The sequence below is a fragment of the Peromyscus californicus genome, unplaced genomic scaffold, assembly GCF_007827085.1.
Source record: "Peromyscus californicus insignis strain IS unplaced genomic scaffold, ASM782708v3 Scaffold_23__1_contigs__length_62951481, whole genome shotgun sequence".
Lineage (NCBI taxonomy): Eukaryota > Metazoa > Chordata > Mammalia > Rodentia > Cricetidae > Peromyscus > Peromyscus californicus.
Window position 1 is genome coordinate 6286693 of NW_026294534.1, and position 21669 is coordinate 6308361.

General features: G+C 49.1%; 1 protein-coding gene across 2 annotated transcripts in view; it reads left to right on the forward strand.

Annotated features, from left to right (window-relative positions):
* Positions 1-21669, forward strand: part of Col4a2 (collagen type IV alpha 2 chain) — a 142863-nt gene that overhangs the window by 36476 nt on the left and 84718 nt on the right. For both annotated transcript variants that reach the window (XM_052751637.1, XM_052751636.1), the window contains exon 4: positions 4784-4864. In XM_052751637.1, coding sequence (XP_052607597.1) covers positions 4784-4864 — 81 coding nt within the window. The remainder of the gene's footprint in view (positions 1-4783; positions 4865-21669) is intronic.

The window sequence follows — 21669 nt, forward strand, 5'->3', positions numbered from 1 at the left end:
CTGCGCTCCAAGATTCTCTCAACTCCCATAGGGGGTGACGGGGTCAGGGAAAAGGGAGGATCGAAGTATTCCCTAGGATGCATAGATTCGGGGTCCACTTGGCCAGGGACTCCACTAAACCTGGAGGAGGGTCTTCTGCTCCAGCGAAGGGCCCACTCATTGATGAGATCAGCCGTGTTTGGAAACGTGCAGCCATGGAAGGACCCACTCCTCCGTTAGCTGTTCCTCTGGGCTCCTTTGCACACAAGGTCTGCATGCAAGGTGGACTTGAAAATGGTAGGAGGAGGAGGGCTGTGGCCGTTGTCTGTCTGTCTGTCTTTGTTTGTTTGTTTGTTTGAAGACAGGCTTTCTTTGTGTAACCCTGGCTGTCCTAGAACTTGCTCTGTAGACCAGGCCTCACAGATCTGCCTGCCTACCTGCCTTTGCCTCCCGAGTGCTGGGATTAAAGACACGTGCCACCACCTCCTGGCAGCTGTGACTGTTCTTATCTGTGTTCCCAACTGGCTCCAGATCCACACTCCGAGTATCAGGGGCAGTGGGAGGACAGCTGTCGTTTAGAGGTGACCTATTTGGGTGACAGTCCCTGTCTCTAATCTGTTCTCCCTCTTCCCGTTTATCCTGTGAAGCCACCTCCAGATCCCTCCTCCTCAGCCTTACCCAGCATCTCCACCTCTGCGCTGCTCAGCCTTCTGAGGGCTGTGGAGTTTGCCTCTCGGCTGCCCACACGGTCTGCTCCTGGGAACTGTTTGCAGGCATATGCCCCACTTCATGACTCCTATAGGCACAGCCAGCCTCTTGCATGTCTGTTATGGAAGCTACATGTAGCTCGGTCTCATGGCTCCAGACTTAACATTACTTCCACATTACTGGGGCTCCACAATACAGCATATGTCCAAAGCTGACGATGAATGGGAATTAGTGTCCCCTCCTCTCCTTTGTCCAGTTTCTTTTTTGCCTTGTTTGTAGGGCCAGTATACTAGATGGGGCTCAGTGCCCAGGATGGCAGGTGATAAGATGGCTAGTGTGATTTCTTCAGGAAGGAGTCCATGACTGACATCCCTAGGCCTTGCTAAGTTTGGAAGTGAGGCTCACAGGCAGATGCTAGCAAGGCAGTCTCCATAGGGTGAGCACACGGGCAAGTCTGAGTGACTCTGCCAGACAGGTACGATTATACCCTACACCTTCTTGTTCCTGGCTCAGTCTCCAGCTAGTCTCTTCCTCAAAACATGTACCAGAATTTAAATGATGTGGATTTAGGTTAGGCACTGACCTGTTTATTTAACCAATCTTCTCTACTTATCCACACACCATGAAGGCAGGGACTATGTCCAATACGTCTCCGCTTTACACCAGAGCCCAGCACGCACACAGTCCAAAGTAAGCATTTAGCAAAGGAGGAGAGAACCAGTGGTCCGTGTGAGCGAGTGACTGAGCGTGGTGAGCGAGGGTGCTTGAGTCTGAGTGAAGAATAAGTGTGAGCGAGTTTGTAATTGCATATGAGTATGTGAGTGGGGGATGAGTGTGCATGAGCGTGTAAGTCAGTCCGTGAGTGGGTCCGTGGGTGAGAGAAGAGTGAGCGACCTTGTCGAGGGAAAGCTGATGATTGGCTCCAGCCATCCTTGCAGCGTCCAGATAATTTGCAGCTGGAGTGCCAGATAGTCTCTCACAGTACAGCCAGCCCACAACACGGGCTCCTTACTGGTCCAAGAATCTCAAGGGAGGAGCAACTTCAGAGCAGACATAAACACGTGAGGCGGGTCTCAGGGATAGAGATCTTGTGGCCACTTTTGTGGATCACCTGTGTAACTACCAGCCCGAGTCATTCTCACCCTGGGATTGGGACCTTGCTCTAAGCAGAGTCTGTCCAGCTCCCCTGAATGGATGTGTGCCCTCCATAGTACATCGTGAGCCTTTGGGAGCCCCCACCCTGGGAACTTCATCTCAGCCGCTTATTGGCCAGGTACTCCTGGGATCCTTGTTGTAACCTGTGATTCTGTCAAAAGGGAAATGTAAAATGCTTGGAGAGGACTCAAAAGACCATATGGGGGAAACTCGCTCTTGTGAAGATGGGAATAAAGTCCAGGATGGTCTCCATCCTTGAGGTGGTGAGCAGGCTCCCAAGATGGTCAAGAGGGAAGAGCCCGCCATTCTTATTAAGTACTTGTTAATAAGCATTAGGATCATGATTTGACCTTGAATAATGCTGAGCAATGGAATAAAGACTCAGATTCAAAGCGTGGAGGGGTGGGGCTTGTGTGAGCTTTGGGCGTTCCTTCTGAAGCAGGGGGTGGCTGTCCAGGTACAGAACCCACACAGAAGCTCCCCTCTGTTCTCATCCGTAGTCTCAGGAAGGCACTCACCTCTTGAGAATGTTCCAGAGCCCTACTTCCTGTTGGGAGAATGCAGTCCAGAGTCCAGAGACATGTCCGGTCTCTAAGAGTCTGTCTGGAGCACATGCCCTGCCCCAGTGTGTCAATATTTCTGTTGGTCCTAGCAACCCGACACCCCACTCGAGGTCTTGAGGGCTCTTATAGATGCTGGAATGCACAAGAGAACCCCTGAAGGACAGGTGAGGTGGCCAGGAAGGCCATAGCAGAACTGGCCTGGTGTCTAAGGAGCTGCCTCCCAGTACTGTGTTTGGTTCCCACCTCATGAGACAGGGTGCCCCAGCTGGTATTGCTCATTTCTACAGTTCAATCCAGGGACCACCCTAACCTTCAGACTAGAGAGCCTCTTGGATCAATTTGAAACCCTTTAAAGTCATTTGGCAAGTGGCTCTAAAGTCGAAATTAAAAATACCATGTGAAGCACCAGGTTCACATAGGTTTTCCCCTTTTAGACTGACACCTTTCCAGTGCTTTCCAAACAACTACTGAGTGAATCCTTGGTCAATGCGGGACAACTGCCAAGATATCTGTCTAGTCAGGTCACAGTCACATGTAGTAAGACATGAGTGTGGCAGCCCATCCAGACTCGTGCCTCGGCACCCTTCTAGGAAACCCACATTTCCGTGTGTACCTTGTTTCTAGAAATCCCACCTTCAAAACCTGGACTTGATGAGCCACAGTGGAGATATGCACTGAAACCACAAAGAACTGGTAAAAAAAAAAAAAAAAAAAAAAAAAACATAGATGCGTATATATTTTAAAGGCACAAATGGATTTTATATATGTTTGCTTTTACACCGTGGACCTCCTGTTGTTTCATTACCTCAAAAAGAGCTCCGGGGGAATTGCTTCTTAAAAGACTCAAGAATGTTGGGCTTTGTTGAAATTCATCGGACAGTAGATGAGGTAGAGAATTATTATCAGGGTTCCAGCTGCAGGGCTGTGGAGTGAGGCCTTGCTAGAAAATGCTCAGCCAACAAGAAAACTTTTATGTCTGAACAAAAAGAGCCTGAGGGCTTGCAGATCCCCCAGGTGAACTGTGGCCAGAGGGTGCTGAGTCAGACACCTACGGTGGCCTGCACACCCCGTGCAGCATGAACATGAAACCCGGGCTGTATAAGACATGGGAAGGTCCATGGCGGTACCATGGGCATCTCCACCAGGAGACCTGGAAGGATAGGCACCCGGAGGGCGGGCTTGTGTGCTGAGACTTACATCTCCCAGTGACCCAAGTCTCTGAGGCTTAACCCAGAGCGAAAACTCTGCGATAGGGCTTAAAGTTTGGCTGAGTGAATGATAGGCGCTAACTGTGTCTACCGTACACAATTACAAGGCCCCCTTGGGTGTAGCTGCCAACGTCTGGGCTCTCTGAGTTGGATGGCATCAGAGTGTGGCCAAGATGGAACAGACTGAGCTCCTGCTCTGTCCTGCTGCAGCATGGGGAAGGGCTGCACTAGCCCATCTGTGGGGGACGGTGTGGGGACCACAGCTGGCGCTTGACTAGGAAGAAGGGAGTCCACTTACTTACCATTTCCTGTGTCCTGTGGGCCTGGTCTGAAAGGGAAAGGCCAGGTCACGTGACCCAGGCTCTGCAGCCTTCATTCATCAGAAATGTTGGGATAGAGAGGAGGAGGCCAGAAAACAACCCCAGGCCCTGGAGGCTCAAGAAGCCAGCAGCTAACCAGTCCAGCACTTAGGAAAGGCTCATCCTTCGGTTTCTCCTCCTCGCCGCAAAGAGCATCCTGCCGATGCACCCCATCTGAGTTGCAGGTGCTGTTGGGGTATCGTGCTGACAGGTGTGTTTGCAAGCTCCACCTCCTCACTAGCCCCTCCTTCATTCGCCTCATCGATATTCCTTGGTAGGAGTTAGAGTGTCCTGCCAACCCCTCCCCATGGATCACTTGCCTTCAGAGTGTGCCCTGAATCTCCAGACCACTGAGGATCTGCCCCCTGGGTCCTGGGAGTCTGCTTCCCTGCCCAGCCCTGGGTCTGAGGGATGCTTCCTCGGACCCTCAAGCGGGGGCTCCTGGCTCAGCATCTGGAGGCAGCGGTTTTTCCAGAACGTTGTCGCCTGCAGAGTATGTGTGTTGTGCCAGCAGCAAGCCCTTGTGCCCCCGTGAGGTGCTGGGACAAGGCCGCAACTCTGTCTCACTCACGGCAACATGCATGCCGCAGTGGTGTGGGATGTGGCCCGCAGTAGGACAGCGCATGCTTGGGACAACACGTGGTGGGGACTCTGTACCTTCCGTGCCGTTTTTTGCCGTGAACCTACGTCTGTTCTAAGCTGGGCTTGTGGACCATTTTGGATGACAGCTTGATTGTTAGAGTAGGAAGGACTTGCAGCGGGTTGCGATGCCACTCGTAAGTAAACTCTGTCTTCTGTCTGGTTTCTGCAGGGTGTGAAGAAGTTGGATGTGCCGTGCGGAGGGAGAGACTGCAGCGGCGGCTGCCAGTGCTTCCCCGAGAAAGGAGCACGGGTAAGTCACAACATAATATTTCTTGATGCTGTTTGAACTTAAGTGCCCTAAGTTACCCAGTTCGATCACGCTGTACTATGACACAGTACAACTGATTCCCTTTCATCGTGCAATACGTCACAAAATGGGCTCCATTTGAATGACTCTCCTTTCCGAATTCTCGTGGTGATGAGTATACACAAACGCAGATGTTGCTAGGTAGCCACGGGGACCTTGGCTCCAGAGTCGCTGGGGACCCAAACCGGAGACTGCTCAAGTCCCTTCCATAACACAGCCGGTAACCTGTGCTTGCCCCTCTCGGGTGCTGAAGTGTACGGATTATTTGCAACAATATGTAAATGGGAGGCAATCCCATGGCTTATTGTGATGTTTAGGGAGGAACCATAGAGAACTGTGATACTGTTCTGTGCAGGCACAAGATTGTTTAAGATTAATTTGTATGTGTGTGATTAATACAGCGATATTCTAGACTCATGTTTTATATATGCAAATGTTTTATAAGCATGCTATGTTATATGTATATATAACATATATATATATATATATATATATATATACATATATATATCATGGTTACCCAGTAATGCAGTGGGGGGCATGCAAACTTGAGAGCTTTTGGAATTGCACCATGGACAGGAATCCTGTGAAATCACTCATGCCCTGAGTGTGCTTGATGAGGGTCATTTCCCAGACAAGTAAGAAGGTCACCGAGCGATCGCCGCCATACAGCAAGTTTAACATCTCCCTTCAGTCTTCAGGCGATTGGTTTTGCTCTGTTGACTTTAAAACTGGTGTTTTGCTTTTAGGGTTAATTTTTAAATATTTTATTTTTTGTCTTATGGGTATGAATGTTTGCATGCATGTATGTATGTGCACTACCTGTGTGCAGTGCTCACAGAGGCCAGAAGTGGGCATCACATCTCCTAGAACCGGCGTTACAGACAGCTGTGAGCCGAAACGTGTGTGCTGGGACTAAACCCTGGGTCCTCTGTCAGAGCAATACATGTTCTTTACCGCTGAGCCATCTCGCCGGAAAGATAGACTTTCTGGTACATACAGTGATAAGCTACTGCATACCTTTTAAAAAGGTATGTGTGCATCCTATTCTTCTCTAGGCAACATGTATTTTTTTGACAATATCACACTTGTCCGGAATGTGCTGTGACCTCACTCCCCCAACTGCCCTTCTCACCCCCCACTGCCCTCTCTCACCCTCCCACTCACACTTTCCACCCCCTTATCAACCTGCCCCTCCACACCCTCACATCCCTCCTCTCTCTTCCTCTCCTCCTGTCTTGTGCCAGCACCATACAGGCTCATTATTGTGTGAACCATACATTTTTAAATTCGCAGCTTCAACGTTGGACATTTTAGTATGTTATAGACTGAAAAAGAAAACACTTAGGCTTTGTTTTCAGACACGTTTGGCACTGATGGACTTAGAAATGAATTTAGACTCTCTTTAACAATTAACGTAACCCGGACTGTTAACTGTTTCTTCAGACCTTATATGATGTAATTAAACTATATTTTAAAAAGAGATGCTCTTTTTCACTGGGGTGGAGCTCAGTGTTGGCTCATGGGCTTAGTATCCACAAGGTCCCAGGCTTGGCCCTGAACCCAGTTTGCATGCGTGGGGCTGTGGAGAGTGGTGCTCCGCACAGGGCCACCCTGTGTCCACTGCATCCCTCTTCCTGGGACCCACGCCCCGCCCGCCTCCCCTTTGCTTCACCAGTGCAGCTGGGCAGCAGCGGGGCGTGCTTGACCTGCAGTTGTCAATCATAGCGGCTCTTGAATCACCTCATGAGCTGCACTCCGGTCCATCCCTAAGTCAGCACTGAGGGCAGCTAGCTGTTCCTGTTCCTCTCCTGCAGCACGGCCCTTGTGGTCGGGGCACACACCGATTCCATATTGCATCTCCACGCCTGTGGACCCACACACATAAGGTCCTGCAAAAGGTCTTGATGACAAGGACTTTCTTTTCAGATGTGATGGTCTTTGCTGACCTGACTCACTGATCACTGTGTTGATGACAAAGATCACAGCTGAAGGCCCCACGTCCCTCACTGTGTGCACAAGAAGCCCCAATTCTGAAGGCAGTGGGGCTTAGTTTAAGTTAATGGATTCTCTACTTGAACTGAGTGTATCCTTTAGGGACTGTTAGCTGAAGGTCATTTGTCAACATTTAAAAAGGAAGACATATGTAGTAGATATAGATATATGCCCTTTTTGTTTAGTTTGTCTATTTTGAGACAGGGTCCTGCTGTGTATTCCTGGCTGGCCTGGAACTCTCTATGTTCACCAGGAAGGCCTTAAATTCATAGCGATCCTCCTGCCTCTGCCTAGAATTAAAGATGTGCACCACCACACCCAGCCTCATTTCTTTATATTTAACTCCCGGCTCCTTGCTGTTGATTTTACCAAGGCTGAGATGATCTATGAGTGATGAGGGTGCCCGAACACAGGCCCAGGCTCCCTGAGCTCAGACTGACTCAGCCTTATATGGACACAAAGCAGGTCGATTGGTGCTGTGCAGAAATCTAGATCTCTCCAGAACCAACCAGGGGAGATGGAGTTAGACCCCATGAGGACACTGCATGCTGCCTCCTGGGATAAGCCAGCCCCAGCCAGAGCCTGAGCCCAAAGAGCAGCTGCTGCTTTGCACTCCTCGTGTGTTGTGATTATCCAGAGCAGAGCCCGTAGATGAAAGGTTTGCACAGTGCCTCTCTGGGGACTTGGTTCTCCCTAAAGACCACTAATACTGTGTGAGCAGAGACTGCATGGCAGTGTGCTCTCAAGTTCCATGCAAGCTCTTCTTAGAGGTTCCAGGAAGGAGTCTCTAGGGGTTCCTGGAATTTAGGGAGTTCACATCACAGCTACTGAGGTCCTGTCATTTCCCAATGTCCCTCACGAAATAAGCACCTGGGTCTGGTTTCGCCGTGGCCACATAAAGCGACAAACTGACTCTTCCCTTCGCTTGACCAGTCTGGTCATCGGAACTTAGCCTAGACTGGCTTTCTTCCCATTGTCAGGCAGATTGTCAAGACAGGGGAAATGATACCCACCATGGGGCTTCACCTCAGTGTTTCCTCTCAGTATTCTATGCTCACGTGGCCAGTCACATGACAGGGTACACTCCCATGCTTGATTCTAGCTTGATTCTATCTCATCCTTGTACCTGTGAGGGGGACAGAAAGATGCCCTAAGGCTACAGGCTCAGTTAGCACACAAGATGTTAATCCACGTGTATCACTGTACATCGCAGAGTAAAACAGACTGCCAGAGAGACTGTTAATGATAGATACCAGGTGCCTTACCAAAGATGCCACCAGGCGCTTCACCAAAGGTAATTTCTTCCTGGGCCAACTGACTGTGTTTACCTCAAACATTGATGATGGTTTAGAATCTGTTTCTGTGTTATAAACCAGGTATACGTGCGCAGACAGGACATTCATAACATAGTCACCCATACATATTTCTGCAGAAGGCAGGGCTACTTCGGCACTGCTTTTGGTTCAATAATATTTTTCTTCAATAATGTAACTGTAAAAATAGCATTCGGGCGGAGTCTGCGGCCCGGAGAGCCTGTGCGCGGTGTGTTCTTTCCCACAGCTTCCCCTGGGCTCACTCACCATATATTTTCCCCACGGTGCTGTTGTAGCTGCCACAGCCTCCCTGCAGACTGTGCTCTGCTAACTCGGCCTTATATGGGCATGGTACCCGCGTTACTGTGTTCTCACCATGGTGACAGCAGAAACTCTGTCACTGGATAACTTTTGGACTCCAAGGAGAAATCACAAATGCACTGTGGTCCAGTTCCAAGAGAACGCTCAAGTTACAAAGTGAATGGGCTTGTATAAAATGCATAGAGCACCATTCTCCACCCTCTGGGCTGAGCTGCAGGGAGGGGGCCATTGCTTCCCACAAGCAGAACCACCAACCTCTAGAAAATTCCAGTGAGCCGCAGGATTCAGGCAGGAAGAGGCAGGAACTGTGGCAGAGCCCTCTGGCCCCCTCACTCCCTGGCCAGAGCCAGGAGCCGCAAAGCAGGGTCTAACCTTCCTCTTCCCGTGAATTACGACACATAGAACTCTAACAGATGGTTTAGGACCTCCTAACCTGTCCTCTCTCCTTACACACTGGGAAGCCACAGGCAGCTCAGTGGAAAACACAGAGTGAATCCTGTCACAGAATGATGTCCAAAGCCACAGTGTCACCACGGTCTAACAGGTGAAGACAGCTTTGCCCATGTTCCACACCTCTCCAAGGCTGATCTAGAGCAGTGGTTCTCAACCTTCCTAACGCTAAGACCCTTTAATACAGTTCTTCATGTGGTGGTGACCCCCAACCATGAAATTATTTTAGTTGCTACCTCATAACTATAATTTTGCTACTGTTATGAATCGTGATGTAAGTATTTTTTGAGACAGAGGTTTGTTGAAGGGGGTTGCCACCCACAGGTTGAGAACCGCCTGGTCTAAAGCCTTTCCCAGTGAGGTCAATGTCAGTTCATGTTTTAGTCAGCCTCCAGCATGTCATGTTTGGCCATGAGTTCTGATCAAGTCCATTGCTTCAATTTATTTTAATTTTTCAAATTTTATTATTGTATGTGCGTGATGTGGAGGTGATACTCAAGGCAATAAGGAATAAGGCTGCTGCATTTTTCACCCTAGGAGTCTCCCACCACAAACCATGGGTCCCTGTTCTGGGATCGAACAGTTCTTAACCTTCCGGGATTCCTTAGCTCTAACAGTGTAAATCAAAGGGAAAGACATCAGGAAAATGAAGGGAATGGTGGCTGATCTTGGTAGTGCAGGCCTTTAATCCCAGCAGAGGTGAGTGCATCTCTCTGAGTTAGAAGCCAACCTGGTCTACATAGTGAGTTTCAGGCGAGCCAGGGCTACAGAGTGAGACTCGGTCTTTAAAAAAAAGAAGTGTGGCGGGGAAGAATCCCTTGTCATTGGGTCTTTGCTGCTGTGTGTGGAGGAACACAGGCCCTGGGATGATAAAAACCCCCAGATCAGGAACAGAAAGGACAGAGGCCATGGCAGCTGGGAGCAGCCAGCCATTGGCTGTGGCCGATGTACTGTGGCCAATGCCATCCTCCCTGACAGGCTGACGTGGCACACACGGCACTCCCCGCAGAAGTCACCTGCAGTGTTTCAGACGGTCACCACAGGGAAGGGCAAAAAACGGCCCCTATGACCTGTGTCTACATGTGGCTCTCACCCACTTCAGAATCCAGGGGGCTGGTATTACCGGGACAGGTTTTCGTGGGGACCAGGTATGTATCAGAGCCATGTTCCCTTAAAGTGCATATGGCGCTGGGCATTGACAATCACATTTTGTTGGTGTCCGTTGCATTAGGAAGAGCCCCAGCTTCCTCTGCATGTGGGATTCTACACTTCAGCACTCATGGGATCCCAGTCACTTTTAAAATCTGTGTGTGTGTGTGTGTGTGTGTGTGTGTGTGTGTGTGTGTGTGTGTGTGAGAGAGAGAGAGAGAGAGAGAGAGAGAGAGAGAGAGAGAGAGAGAGAAAAAGCTGTGAAAGACCTGAAGCCTGGTTCCAGCACAGGGAATGGGTTACACGCGGCAGTCATAGACCAGCATGGACAAGGCATCTATCCGCTTGATGGATGCTTCCTGCACACCCATCATGTGTGGGGCAACACTGAGGAACCAAAACCACCCAAGCACACCGAGCCGGCCACATAATGCCAGTGTGCACATTGCTGGAATGTACACTCTTAAAAGGCATTTCCTTCTAATGCGTTTCGTCAGCAGTGTCCAGGTGGTGGTGTAAGCGCTGGAAACGTGCTCTTGAGCAGGCGAGACAAACGTTAGATTTGGCTTTAATTGATAAATTCAAGTGAAAGAGATATGCAGGCCTAGGGGTTCTGAGGGTCACCTGTGTCCTTACGGTCAAGTCTGGTGAGGAGAGGAGGGAGGGAGCGTCAGGAGAGAGAGCGGGACAGTGAGCTTAGTCAGTGTGTAAGAATATCCTAGATAGTAAATCCTAGGGAAGAATGGAACAATATTAAGCCAGAGTTTCTTGCGCGTTCGACTGGGATTCGTGATCTATTGAGCTCATATCTTTACAAAAAGATATGATCTCAAAAGTAAATAGGCCAAGGCCCAGCCTGTGTAGAATGCTAACCCATGAACTGTCAATCAGCCCGTAAAGGAAGTTCCCTGGGGGGTTGGGGGTCACTTGGCTCTCTGCCTCTCTCCAAGGCCTCTTTTTTTTTTTTAATGTGCATTTGTGTTTTGCCTGCATGTATGTCTGTGTGAGGGTGTAGGGTCCCCTAGAACTGGAGTTACAGGCAGCTGTGAGCTGCCATGTAAGTGCTAGGAACTGAACCCAGTTCAATTCTGGAAGGGCGGGCAGTGCCCTTAACCACTGAGCCATCTCTCCAGTCCCTGTCCAAGGCCTCTTAGCAACATCAATCTTCTTGCTTTTCCAATATGAGGCTCTATGTGTCACTCTGATAAGATCCCTGTCTGTCAAGTGGCTTCCATACAGGTAACTGGTGACCCACCCACCTCCGGCCGGGGACTCTTCTTTCAGCAACAGGGATTGTGAACAGCTGTTGAGATGCGTTAATCTTGCTACAAGGGAAGGTCACTGTTTCAAATAACCCCCTCTACGTCATCCTAATATGACGATATTTAACATCAGAAGACGATGGAAACACTGTTCAGGATTTGATAGTCAGAAAAGGCTAGCGTGGAGCTCCATCCAAGAGGGAAAACTACAGCCAGGCATGGTGGCACACACCTATAACCCCAGCATCCGGGGATGGAGACGGGAGGAGCAGGAGTTCAAGGGCAGCCTGGGTTACAAGAAGAAAAAGTGCCTTGCTAGAAGACAAAATTATGGCACAGCTTCCCTGGACAGTCACAGACCACCATTGCGGGAAGAATGTACCGGTCAGCAGAGAGTGTGCTTGGATCCGGGGTGTGGCTGAGTAACAACACATGCCTGGCACACACAGAGCCCATGGTTCCGTTACCCTCCCCACACATACACACACAAAAGAAAGAATGCATTTCCATTATCCCTGGAGCCACCGATCTCTGTACCTGGACCGTGGTAAGCTTTACTCCAGATTTTGCTCTTATCAGCCAAATGCAATAATAATGGGAAATGGGGAAATCTCTAGTGCAAGTTCATTGGCCTTAACAGAAGTTATTCTCATCATGGCTGTTTACTGGAGCAGCTAAGCCAGTGCCTGATAAACAGCCGACTGATGGCAACACAGGACAAAGACAGGGCCATGTGCAGTGACAGAGAGATACTCTGATATGGTGGGGGTGGTCCCCAAGAATTGCAGTGCTTCTGTAATATTATTTACCCTCACCTCTTTCTGATGGACTCTGTATACTCCTATGTCCTGAAAATACATTAGCAGCCTTCCTCACGTTCTCTCGTGATAAAAATTAAACATCTTGACTCCTGACATTGCTGAGGAAAGGCGGCTGATTCGGAGCCACACCCACTTAGCATCCTCCCTGAGTCCCACTGCCCTGGAGATTCAAAGAGAGCCCTTGTCTCTCTTCAGAGCCACAGATGCCCTCTGGACCACTGGATTGACAGCAGAACAAGCCAACCCTAGAGAAGGAATTGTCTAGCTCAGAGGAGGCAGCAAAGTGAAGAGAAAAGTTAGCCCCTTTGTCCCTGTTTCCTGGTGGCAGGTGTTTTCTGGAAAACGGGATAGAAAGCAGATGTTGATTTGGATGATCTAGGGCATACAAATGGCCCAGCAGCTGGTGCAGGTGGGGAAGGCCCATCTGAGAGTTCAGAGCGCTCTTCCTCAGGGAGGCACATCCCTATGGTCCACCAAGAACGGCAGCACAGTGCCAGCTGGTCTCCACTGGTTCCCACAGGCTGCTGCTGCTGCTGACCGCAGTAAAAGGAAGCCTCTTGTGAGCCAGACAAGAGCTCTGGCCTCAGACGGCTTCCCTTTCCCGCCTCCTGATGGAATGTTTTGACAAGTTGGGCATTAAGGCATTTTCCCCAAGGGCATTCAAGCATTTTTCACTCTCTGTGAGAGAAGGCACACTGTTGTCAAGGTCATTTGTTTCTTTTCTACACTTTGAGTCCGTGCTTAACAATCACAGAGTTTCTGAAAAGACCAAAGTTGTGGGAAAATGTTGTGTGGTGTTTCAAGGACCTTCTGTGGCTTTGTGTCCCGCAGGCAGCAGCTGAGACGGTTGGGGTCTTCACGTGGAAGAGGTGACACTGTGTGGTCACACAGTGGTCACAAAGGCTCTTCAGAGTTAGTCTGTGCAAGGCTCCAAATGAGCATCCCTGTGGGCAGGCTTCTGAGCAGTATCTGCAGGACAAAGGGAACACTAAGAGAGCGTGCGTAGTTACAGAGTTACTGTCCTCACTTTCTTTTAGATACATTCAAACAATAACCAGGGGAAACTATGGCAGAAATGACCCAACCACACAATTCTTTATGCTTTCCTCTCCCAGGGGCCCTTTTAACTGGCTCTTCCTCCATCTGCGCACACAATGGGTACTGGGAAACAGGAAATAAGACCCTGCCCTGGCTTCTCCATCTCCACCACATCGAGAATTACTCTCTTCAATATCCCAAGCGCAAGGAGGCCACATCTGTCTTGTGTTTCTGTCAATGGCGTCAGGGCAGATACTAAATTAATTTGTTCATAGCCTTGGGCATTTTGGAATTGTCCTAAGAAGCTGGTCAACCTGTGGCCCTGAACAGCCTTTAGTGCCCAGCCCTCTGTTGTCTCCATCCAGGCTACTTCGCTGTGGTAGAGACAAGCCGCCATTCAAGTGGCCAGATGTCTGACTCATATGGGAAGCACAAAGAGGCCTTCCAAAGGCCACATGTCCCCACTGATTAGATCAAAATATTCCTGTCCCTTGCCTCTGTGTCCAGCCCAGACACTGACGTTCTAGAAGTGATACAGAAATAGCCTCTCTGGAAACTCTGCACAAGGCCCACATTAATTGACCAGTTTCGCCTCAGCAGTGAAGGCAGTAAAGACATGTTCCTTATAGGACAAAAGTTCACATTCCTAAAGTGCTGTCTCGAAGGCGAGTCCTAAAGGTTTGGGACCACAATGGAAGAACAAGAAAAAGATAGGAATGGAAGTAATTAGTACAGAGTGGATGAGGTGCAACACTCTCCAGGGCTCCTTACAGTGTCAGCGTTGGGGTTTACTGCACTGTTGTCTTTGGGAGGCACAGAACTGATCTTCAAACCTAAGGCCTGTCTTAAGTAAAGAAACAGGTGGTGCTGAGGTTGGATTCTCCATAATAAAAAGGGGGCGGGTCCAGGCTCTGCATGGGAATAATTGCATTTAAAAAGATAGATGTTACATGGCGACCATGGCATTCTTAAGGGCTTGTGATGACAATTGTCAGAGGACTTTAGATTAGATTTGTGACTACATCCTAGACGGCATCTGTCTCTTGGGTTTGGTGAAAGGGTCTGCATGTGCCTAAGCACCAGGGATGCACATTGGGTTGCCACAAAACTCACAGAATCCTCTCAGAAAAAGCCATTCTCTTTTGTATGTGTTGTTTTTAGGTTTCTCTTTTCAACCCAGCCTGTGGAATCAGCAGATCTTTTTCACCAGTGAGGATGCAGCAGTCCCAGAGGGCAAGCTGCATGAACCCCTGGGGGGTCCACTGTGTGTCCCAAGCTCTATGTACCATTGCAACTTACAGGAAAGGGGGTCTGGGTGTAGTGGAACACATGTGCCATTGTTGCCGGCACTCAGGAGGCAGAGGCAGGCAGATCTCTGTGAGTTCAAGGCCGGCCTGATCTACATAGTTCCAGGACAGCCAGGGCTACCTAGAGAGACCCTGAAGAGAGAGAGACAGAGACAGAGAGAGACAGAGAACCCAAACTGTAAAGCAGCTGCAGATGCCAACCTTCCCAACATTTTACAAACACTCCCGCTTCTCTGCACACAGTGAAGGAATTACTAGTGTAGACCAATGGCAGGGCACCTGAATGAATTTCTAAGGAAGGGAAGAAGAAAGCTCTGAGGCTTCGGAATGCCTGTTTGTTCCTAGATGGCTCCAGAGAAGGAAGTCTGACAGACTTTCCTGGTGACCTGGGGGGAAGGGGGGATGCAGAATAGCTTTGTAACCTTCCAGAGTGAGATCCAGGTAAAACCCAGGGGTTAAACACACAGCATATGCCTGGTCTGCATAGGGAGTCCCAGGACAGCTGAGGCTACGTGAGAAACCCTGTCACATCACCACAAATCAAGACAGCTGTTCAAGGTTGGGCTCAAAAGCCTCCCTGCTTCTTTGGGACCATCACTCAATATCGAGTCCCCACATGAAAGCTCACAGCTTCCTTCAAAAGAAACTTCCAAGCCTGGGCTCGGCTGGGCTCAGTAGTAGAGTGGCTGCCAGCTGTGCGTGAGGGCTTAGGGTCCATCCCCAGCACCACAGGCGAGGAGGAGGAGAAGGAAAAGAAAAGAAGCCCAGGGGCAGCCATGCATGCAGGGAAAGCAAGCGAGCTCTCTGTCTGGAGGCCACTTCTCTGATTCTCTTGTCGGCTTCCGGTCTCTCAGACACTTTCTCTGCCAGCTATCATTCGTGAACTTGTCTGCTCTTTCTAGAGGAGAAACAAGAGACCTCGGAAGCCATAGAGGGTGGTCTGCTCACTGGGGAGTGATGTCCAGGAGATGACTAAAACCCACTGTTTTCAAGAAGCATCATTTGAACATGAATGATGTTGACCACTCTACATTGTACAGGGTGGAGTTGTTCACCTGCTGTGGTTGAACTGCATTCCAACAGCGATGTTTCAGAATTTCCATGAGTGGGCAGAGAAAAGTGAACTAAGCTAAATGACAGCATTGGGACATTTGCCTTGGAAGCCAGGAAGACTGAGACAGGGTTACACAGCTTCTTTGGCGGCTTCGTAGGCCTCCAGTCAGCCTAAGTCTTTCACGGCAGCTCGTGTGTAGTGCGGTTGTCAGGCAGAGCAATCGTTGGTAGCACACATGTCATCGGGGCAGATGTAGTGGTCACTGGCGCCAAGGCACTTTATGAAACTGCAAGACAGGAGGTTGGCCATGACCCATGCTACTCCTCTTTGGTCTCCACCAGCCCAGCACCGCTGCAGAGGCTCTCAGGCAGGAGGTTGGCCATGACCCATGCTACTCCTCTTTGGTCTCCACCATCCCAGCACCCCTGCAGAGGCTCTCAGACAGGAGGTTGGCCATGACCCATGCTACTCCTCTTTGGTCTCCACCAGCCCAGCACCCCGCAGAGGCTCTCAGACAGGAGGTTGGCATGACCCATGCTACTCCTCTTTGGTCTCCACCAGCCCAGCACCCCTGCAAAGGCTCTCAGACTGGGTACCTCATGGCGATGAGTTCTATCTAACAGTGCTCCAGCCCACCCTGACTTGAGCCTCTCACCTCCAGGGGGGCTTCCTCTCCCGTCATCCTCCACCACCTCTGTTCCTTCAGAACTGGACCTCAGCTAAGCTTAGGGAGAAGGGAGTCTCGGCCTTTTGTGTTAAAGACTGACACTGTGCACTCAGAAGGCAGGAGGCAGGAGGATCACTGCAGAGTTCTGGGCCAGCCTGGGCTACAGAGACCCTGCCTCAAAAAAATATTTAAGTTAAAAATAAACATTTATAATTCTAAGTATACCCTGACTTCCTGATCCAAGCCTCATGTGGGAACCTTGGCCTCATGACCACCTTCTCCTGAGTTTCTCCTCTTCCTTCTGAGATACTGGCTTTTTTTTAAAGACTTATTTGTTTATTATGTACACAGAAGAGGTGCCAGATCTCATTACAGATGGTTGTGAGCCACCATGTGGGTGCTGGGAATTGAACTCAGGACCTCTGGAAGAGCAGTCAGTGCTCTTAACCTCTGAGCCATCTCTCCAGCCCCTTTCAGTCCTTTTTGTCACCTGCTGTCCCAGCAGTAGGGAGTGAAGTGGTGCAAACCTCCTCCCTAAAGACCAGAAGCCATGCTTCCATCACCCTAACCAAATATACTCTTGCATCTCTACCAAGTTCACCAGATGTAGTGGCGCATGCACTCGGGAGGCAGAGGCAGGTGGATCTTTGTGAATTCCAGCCTGGTCTACATAGTGAATTCCAGGCCAGCTGAGGCTACATAATGAGATCCAGTCTCAAAGATAGATAGGTAGATAGATAGATAGATAGATAGATAGATAGATAGATAGATAGATAGATAGATAGATAGATAGATAGATATAGGTAATTAGGTAGGTAGGTGGATGATGAATGGATGGATGGATAGATAGATAGATAGATAGATAGATAGATAGATAGATAGATAGAGGTAATTAGGTAGGTAGGTGGGTAGATGATGGATGGATGGATGGATGGATGGATGGATGATAGATAGATAGATACATAGATAGATAGATAGATAGATAGATAGATAGATAGAGGTAATTAGGTAGGTAGGTGGGTAGATGATGGATGGATGGATGGATGGATGGATGGATAGATAGATAGATAGATAGATAGATAGATAGATAGGTAGGTAGGTAGGTAGGTAGGTAGGTAGGTAGATAGATTTTCAGTAGATTTTCTCTATGAGATTTTTTTTCTCTTCTTTTTAGTCTTCTACTGGGGCAGTTGCCTTTAAACCTTGGTCCAAGATGATCTTGAGTCCTGTTGAATTACTGAAAGGTGTAACTGAAGTGTCTGGTGTGAAAAGAGAATGTGGGGAGTTCTCTCAGTGTGTCTCTGTTTCTCTTTCTCCATCTCTCTCTGTCTGTCTCTTTCTCATCCAAATCTGACCCAATTCAAACACAGACATCCCATGAAAGTGGCCATGGACCAAGAAGGATGTTTCTAAATGTGAATTGCCACTGGTATTTTGGGGGCTTTATTTTGAGGCTAGCATTGATAGACAGGGTATGTGGCTGTCTACATACCCTCAAGGAGAACAAGCCAGGAAAGAAATAAACAGAAAGGACTTTGTGGGTGAAAAAATGGCCTTCCGAGTCCAGAAAATGAAAATGACTTCTTTAGCAGATAGAAATAAAATTTAATAAAAAGGGTGCCCTTCAAAAATGTCAGCTATCTTGGAAGGAGAGATGAGTCATGGGAAGCCAAAGCCAACAGCAGAGCTGAAAAAGTTGTCTTCTAAAATTGACATTTACGGGGACAAGACATGTCCTCATGACAGCGCGCCCCTCCAGCAACTGCTGAAGTATGCAGAGACCCTTCTGGTTGCCGTCATGCTTCCTAGAATTAAGAAGTGTGCTGCAGTCGGCGAGCTCAGGATTGCAGCATCTGAATGCCTTTAAAATCACATACATGCATGCATCAGAGTTTATATCCCCTGTCTTTACAGTCATAGAAAAACCTTTTATTGGCTAGTATTGCACACTATGGGATTTTTGTTATTTTTAGCTTTCACTCTTGTCTGAGCATTTAAAGAGAGGCCAGTGTGTACTTTCTAATGTCCTGGGATGTTATTTGAATACACTGTTGCCTTTTAAAGTTCATCCCATGTCTGTGTCAGACCCTGAGCGGCTCACTGATTGCTGTCTCCCCACGCACCCGGCTTCTGCATGTGCATCTGGCCAGAGCCGTCGGCACTGAGATGGGACCCTCTAGACCCACCCAGACTTGCTCACTCTCCGTCGTCTACTGTCACCGTGTCCCCTGCTGATCTCTGTTTGCTCTTGGCATTGAGCCACACGGACTCCAGACATGGTCAGGGAGTTGGCCTGCAGATGGGAAAGGAGGCCAGCAAAGCCAAGATCAAGTTCTACCCTGAGGAGCTGGGGAACCCCCCACATACAACTTCCCTGCATGTTTCTCCACATGTTTCTCCTCCGTCCCTGCTCCACCCCGGGGCTTTCCAACTGTTTTCACCTCAGTTCACAGATGCTGACACCGTAAATGAAGCGTGAACAATCCAGTATTTAATAAGTGATTGGCAGTGGCCATTGACCTCACTGGGTCCAACTCCCTCAGGCTGGGGGTCCCCTCTCAGAGGTGGGTCCTTTGAAAGAGGGGCCTTGGGACCTCATGTGGGGGTGGAACCAGGCACAAAGAGCAAAAGCTTGCCCAAAGTCCTTCAACAGACTTTTTTGTTTAATAGTACATTTCTGTCTGTGAAGACCCAGTCTCTCCTTCGAGTGGTTTGTGAGCCGGGCAGGGTGGAGTGTGGAAACGGGAAGGCTGGTCCTCCGTGGCGTCTCTTCCTGGGTTTACCCACCCCCTAAGCTAACCGTATTGTCCTGTTGTCTAAAATTTAACCCTTTTATTGTTTGTTTATCACTGAGATTATTTTTAACACATTATTTGTAGAAGATAGCTTTTTTCTTGTCTATAAAAATCTTATCACATTTTGCCAAGAAAGATAACCTATAAAGATAAATCTTCCAATTTAAACAGTAGATATAATTATACAGAGAGGGTTTTTTTTAACAATGTTTTATTTAAATCTCATTTTGTGGCCACTACTGTAAAGCATGTATTATTTTTAACATTCATCTGCAATAATAATTAGTATCTTGTTCCACTTTTGGGGGGAACATGAGCAAGTGTTTCCTGTACCTTCTTGGCAAGTCTTGCTGTTTGTCTCTTGTTTGTGTCTGGATTTCCCGTCTTCCTTGTGCACAATGGGTGTTGTGGAAAACCATTGTTCTGACTCACAGGGGTTCATTTCCAAAATTCGGCATGGATTCTGACACATGTGACCTAAGGTGGGATATTTACCCCATTTCTTACTAGCCATATGGTTTAGGGACTGAAAGTTTATTTTTGTCCACATCATCTTGCTCAGGGGTAGGATGTCCGTTACCCGTTTCTTTTCCAAGTAAAAAAGAAGCCTAATGACTTGATTGTGAGTTTTCCCAACCTAGGATATTTCTCATTTGGGGTACCTGTTCATGTTAGTAACACACCTGGTCTTCAGGATCCTCAGACTGACTTGGAACCCCAAAGTCAAGGTCCCACTTCTTCCTGCCCCATGCACAATACCCAGAGAGAGAACAGGACGTCTTCTGAGTGGGAAGACGTCAGTGTCCACCTTCCTTCCCTTCACGGAACTTGATGCTCGTCAAACACAGTGTACACCTCTGAGAGTGTATTCCACTGTCCCTTCACAGAGTATCTCCTCTAGAGGTCTTTAGGGGGTGAAGCATTGGACTACTGTTCTTTGAAAAGGAAAATTAAAATACCTCAGAGAACACTGCTCCCAATATGATCAACTGCCCATCAGTCTGTGGTCAGTGGGAACCCAGGGACATGTAATAGGAAATGTAGACTGCATTCTCTCCATCCCGTCATGCTCATGTATAGGGCGTCCCTGGGCTGAGCAGCCTGGCCTGCAGGGACTCACAGCTCTCAAACGCTTGTTATACACATGTGCTGTAAATACCTGTGTCTCGGTGCTTAGGAACTCTGGGAATGCGAGGATGCCCCATAGTCTTACCTCTATGAGAGTCAATCCCATCTTCCTGCCTGTCTTCCCTGTCTGCCAGGTTGGTGCCTTCCTGCCTCTGTGTTTTCCTTGCCCTCCTATACACATGTTTGGTGGAGCGTGTACCAGAGCGGAACACCGCTTGACTTTATCCCTGCTTGGATTCCTGCTTTCCCAGGACCTAGCCCAGCACTATACAGCCACGGTCAGCACAAGCCATCCAAGAATCCCAAGGAACACACTGAATCAAACTGAAGTTTTAACACGTCACTCTCGAATGCGCTGTGGTCGGTTTGAGTGCCTGGTGTAAATTATGGGAGGAGAAAGTGGCATGCCCCTGGTCGCTGTGGTGATGCCAGGACTTAGCGGGAGTACTTGTGCTCACGTAATTCTGATAGGTCTGTGAAGTACTCTCCATTTCATTTTAAAGAAATTAAATCAAGACCAATAAAGTAAGCTGCCCCGAATCACATAATTGAATAACCCAGGACCAAACATTGAACTGAGATCCAGGGCTGGCCCTGATGGGCATCCTTGGATAGCCAAGTCCTGTGTCACATACTTGAAACTTCGTGGTCCCAAATTGTTCCTGCTGCCTCAACCTCACTTCTGCATGGGTGGTTTCTTTTCCTAAGCGGAGTAGCTGAGCCAGGGAGGAGGCAGTCCTGTACATTGTTTCTCTAGCCTCCCCATCCGTGTGCACTCTTGTCTCTTTTGGAAGCACTTTTGTGGCAGGAATTGTGATCATCTGGCACCTTGTTCACTCTTCTCCTTGGTGCTCAGGGAGTTTCCTGATTGTGCACCAGGAGGCTTCTACAAATATGGCCAGTGTTCCCTCCATGTCCCTCAACACCGCGACGACTCCTCAACTCCCACTTGCCCTGCTTGTGGTAGTCCAGCCCTCCACTGCACCCAGCCCCCCCTCCCAACCTTAGCCTGATTACGCCACCAGAGTCTCATGAAACTCTTCCCTGTTCGGAGCATTCCTGAGCTCAAGAGTACACTGGCCGTCCTGGAAGGCTCTCAAGCCTCCTCCTCTGAGCCAAGGGTGGTACCCCACAGCCTTGCCAGTAGCTCTCCTGTGGGGGCTGTGGCTCTGGGAAGTCAATCTTGCAACCCTTGGTTTTTTCAGGCCTCCCACCCCTACCCAGGGTGCAGGGGAGATGTTCCACAGCAGGGAATGTGCTGCAGGGTTTACCCTACAGTTGGACACCAGCTTGCCATCCAGGGCTGAAAATGACATTCCACGTGAGGTCTTATCTTATCTTGGGTCCAGCCCCAGCTCTAACATGGCGATGCCCAGGCGTTCAGTGTGCCAGACACCCTCCCCCTTGGGTTTCTCTGTAAAATGGGGCAGAGTGCCCACAGTAGCTAT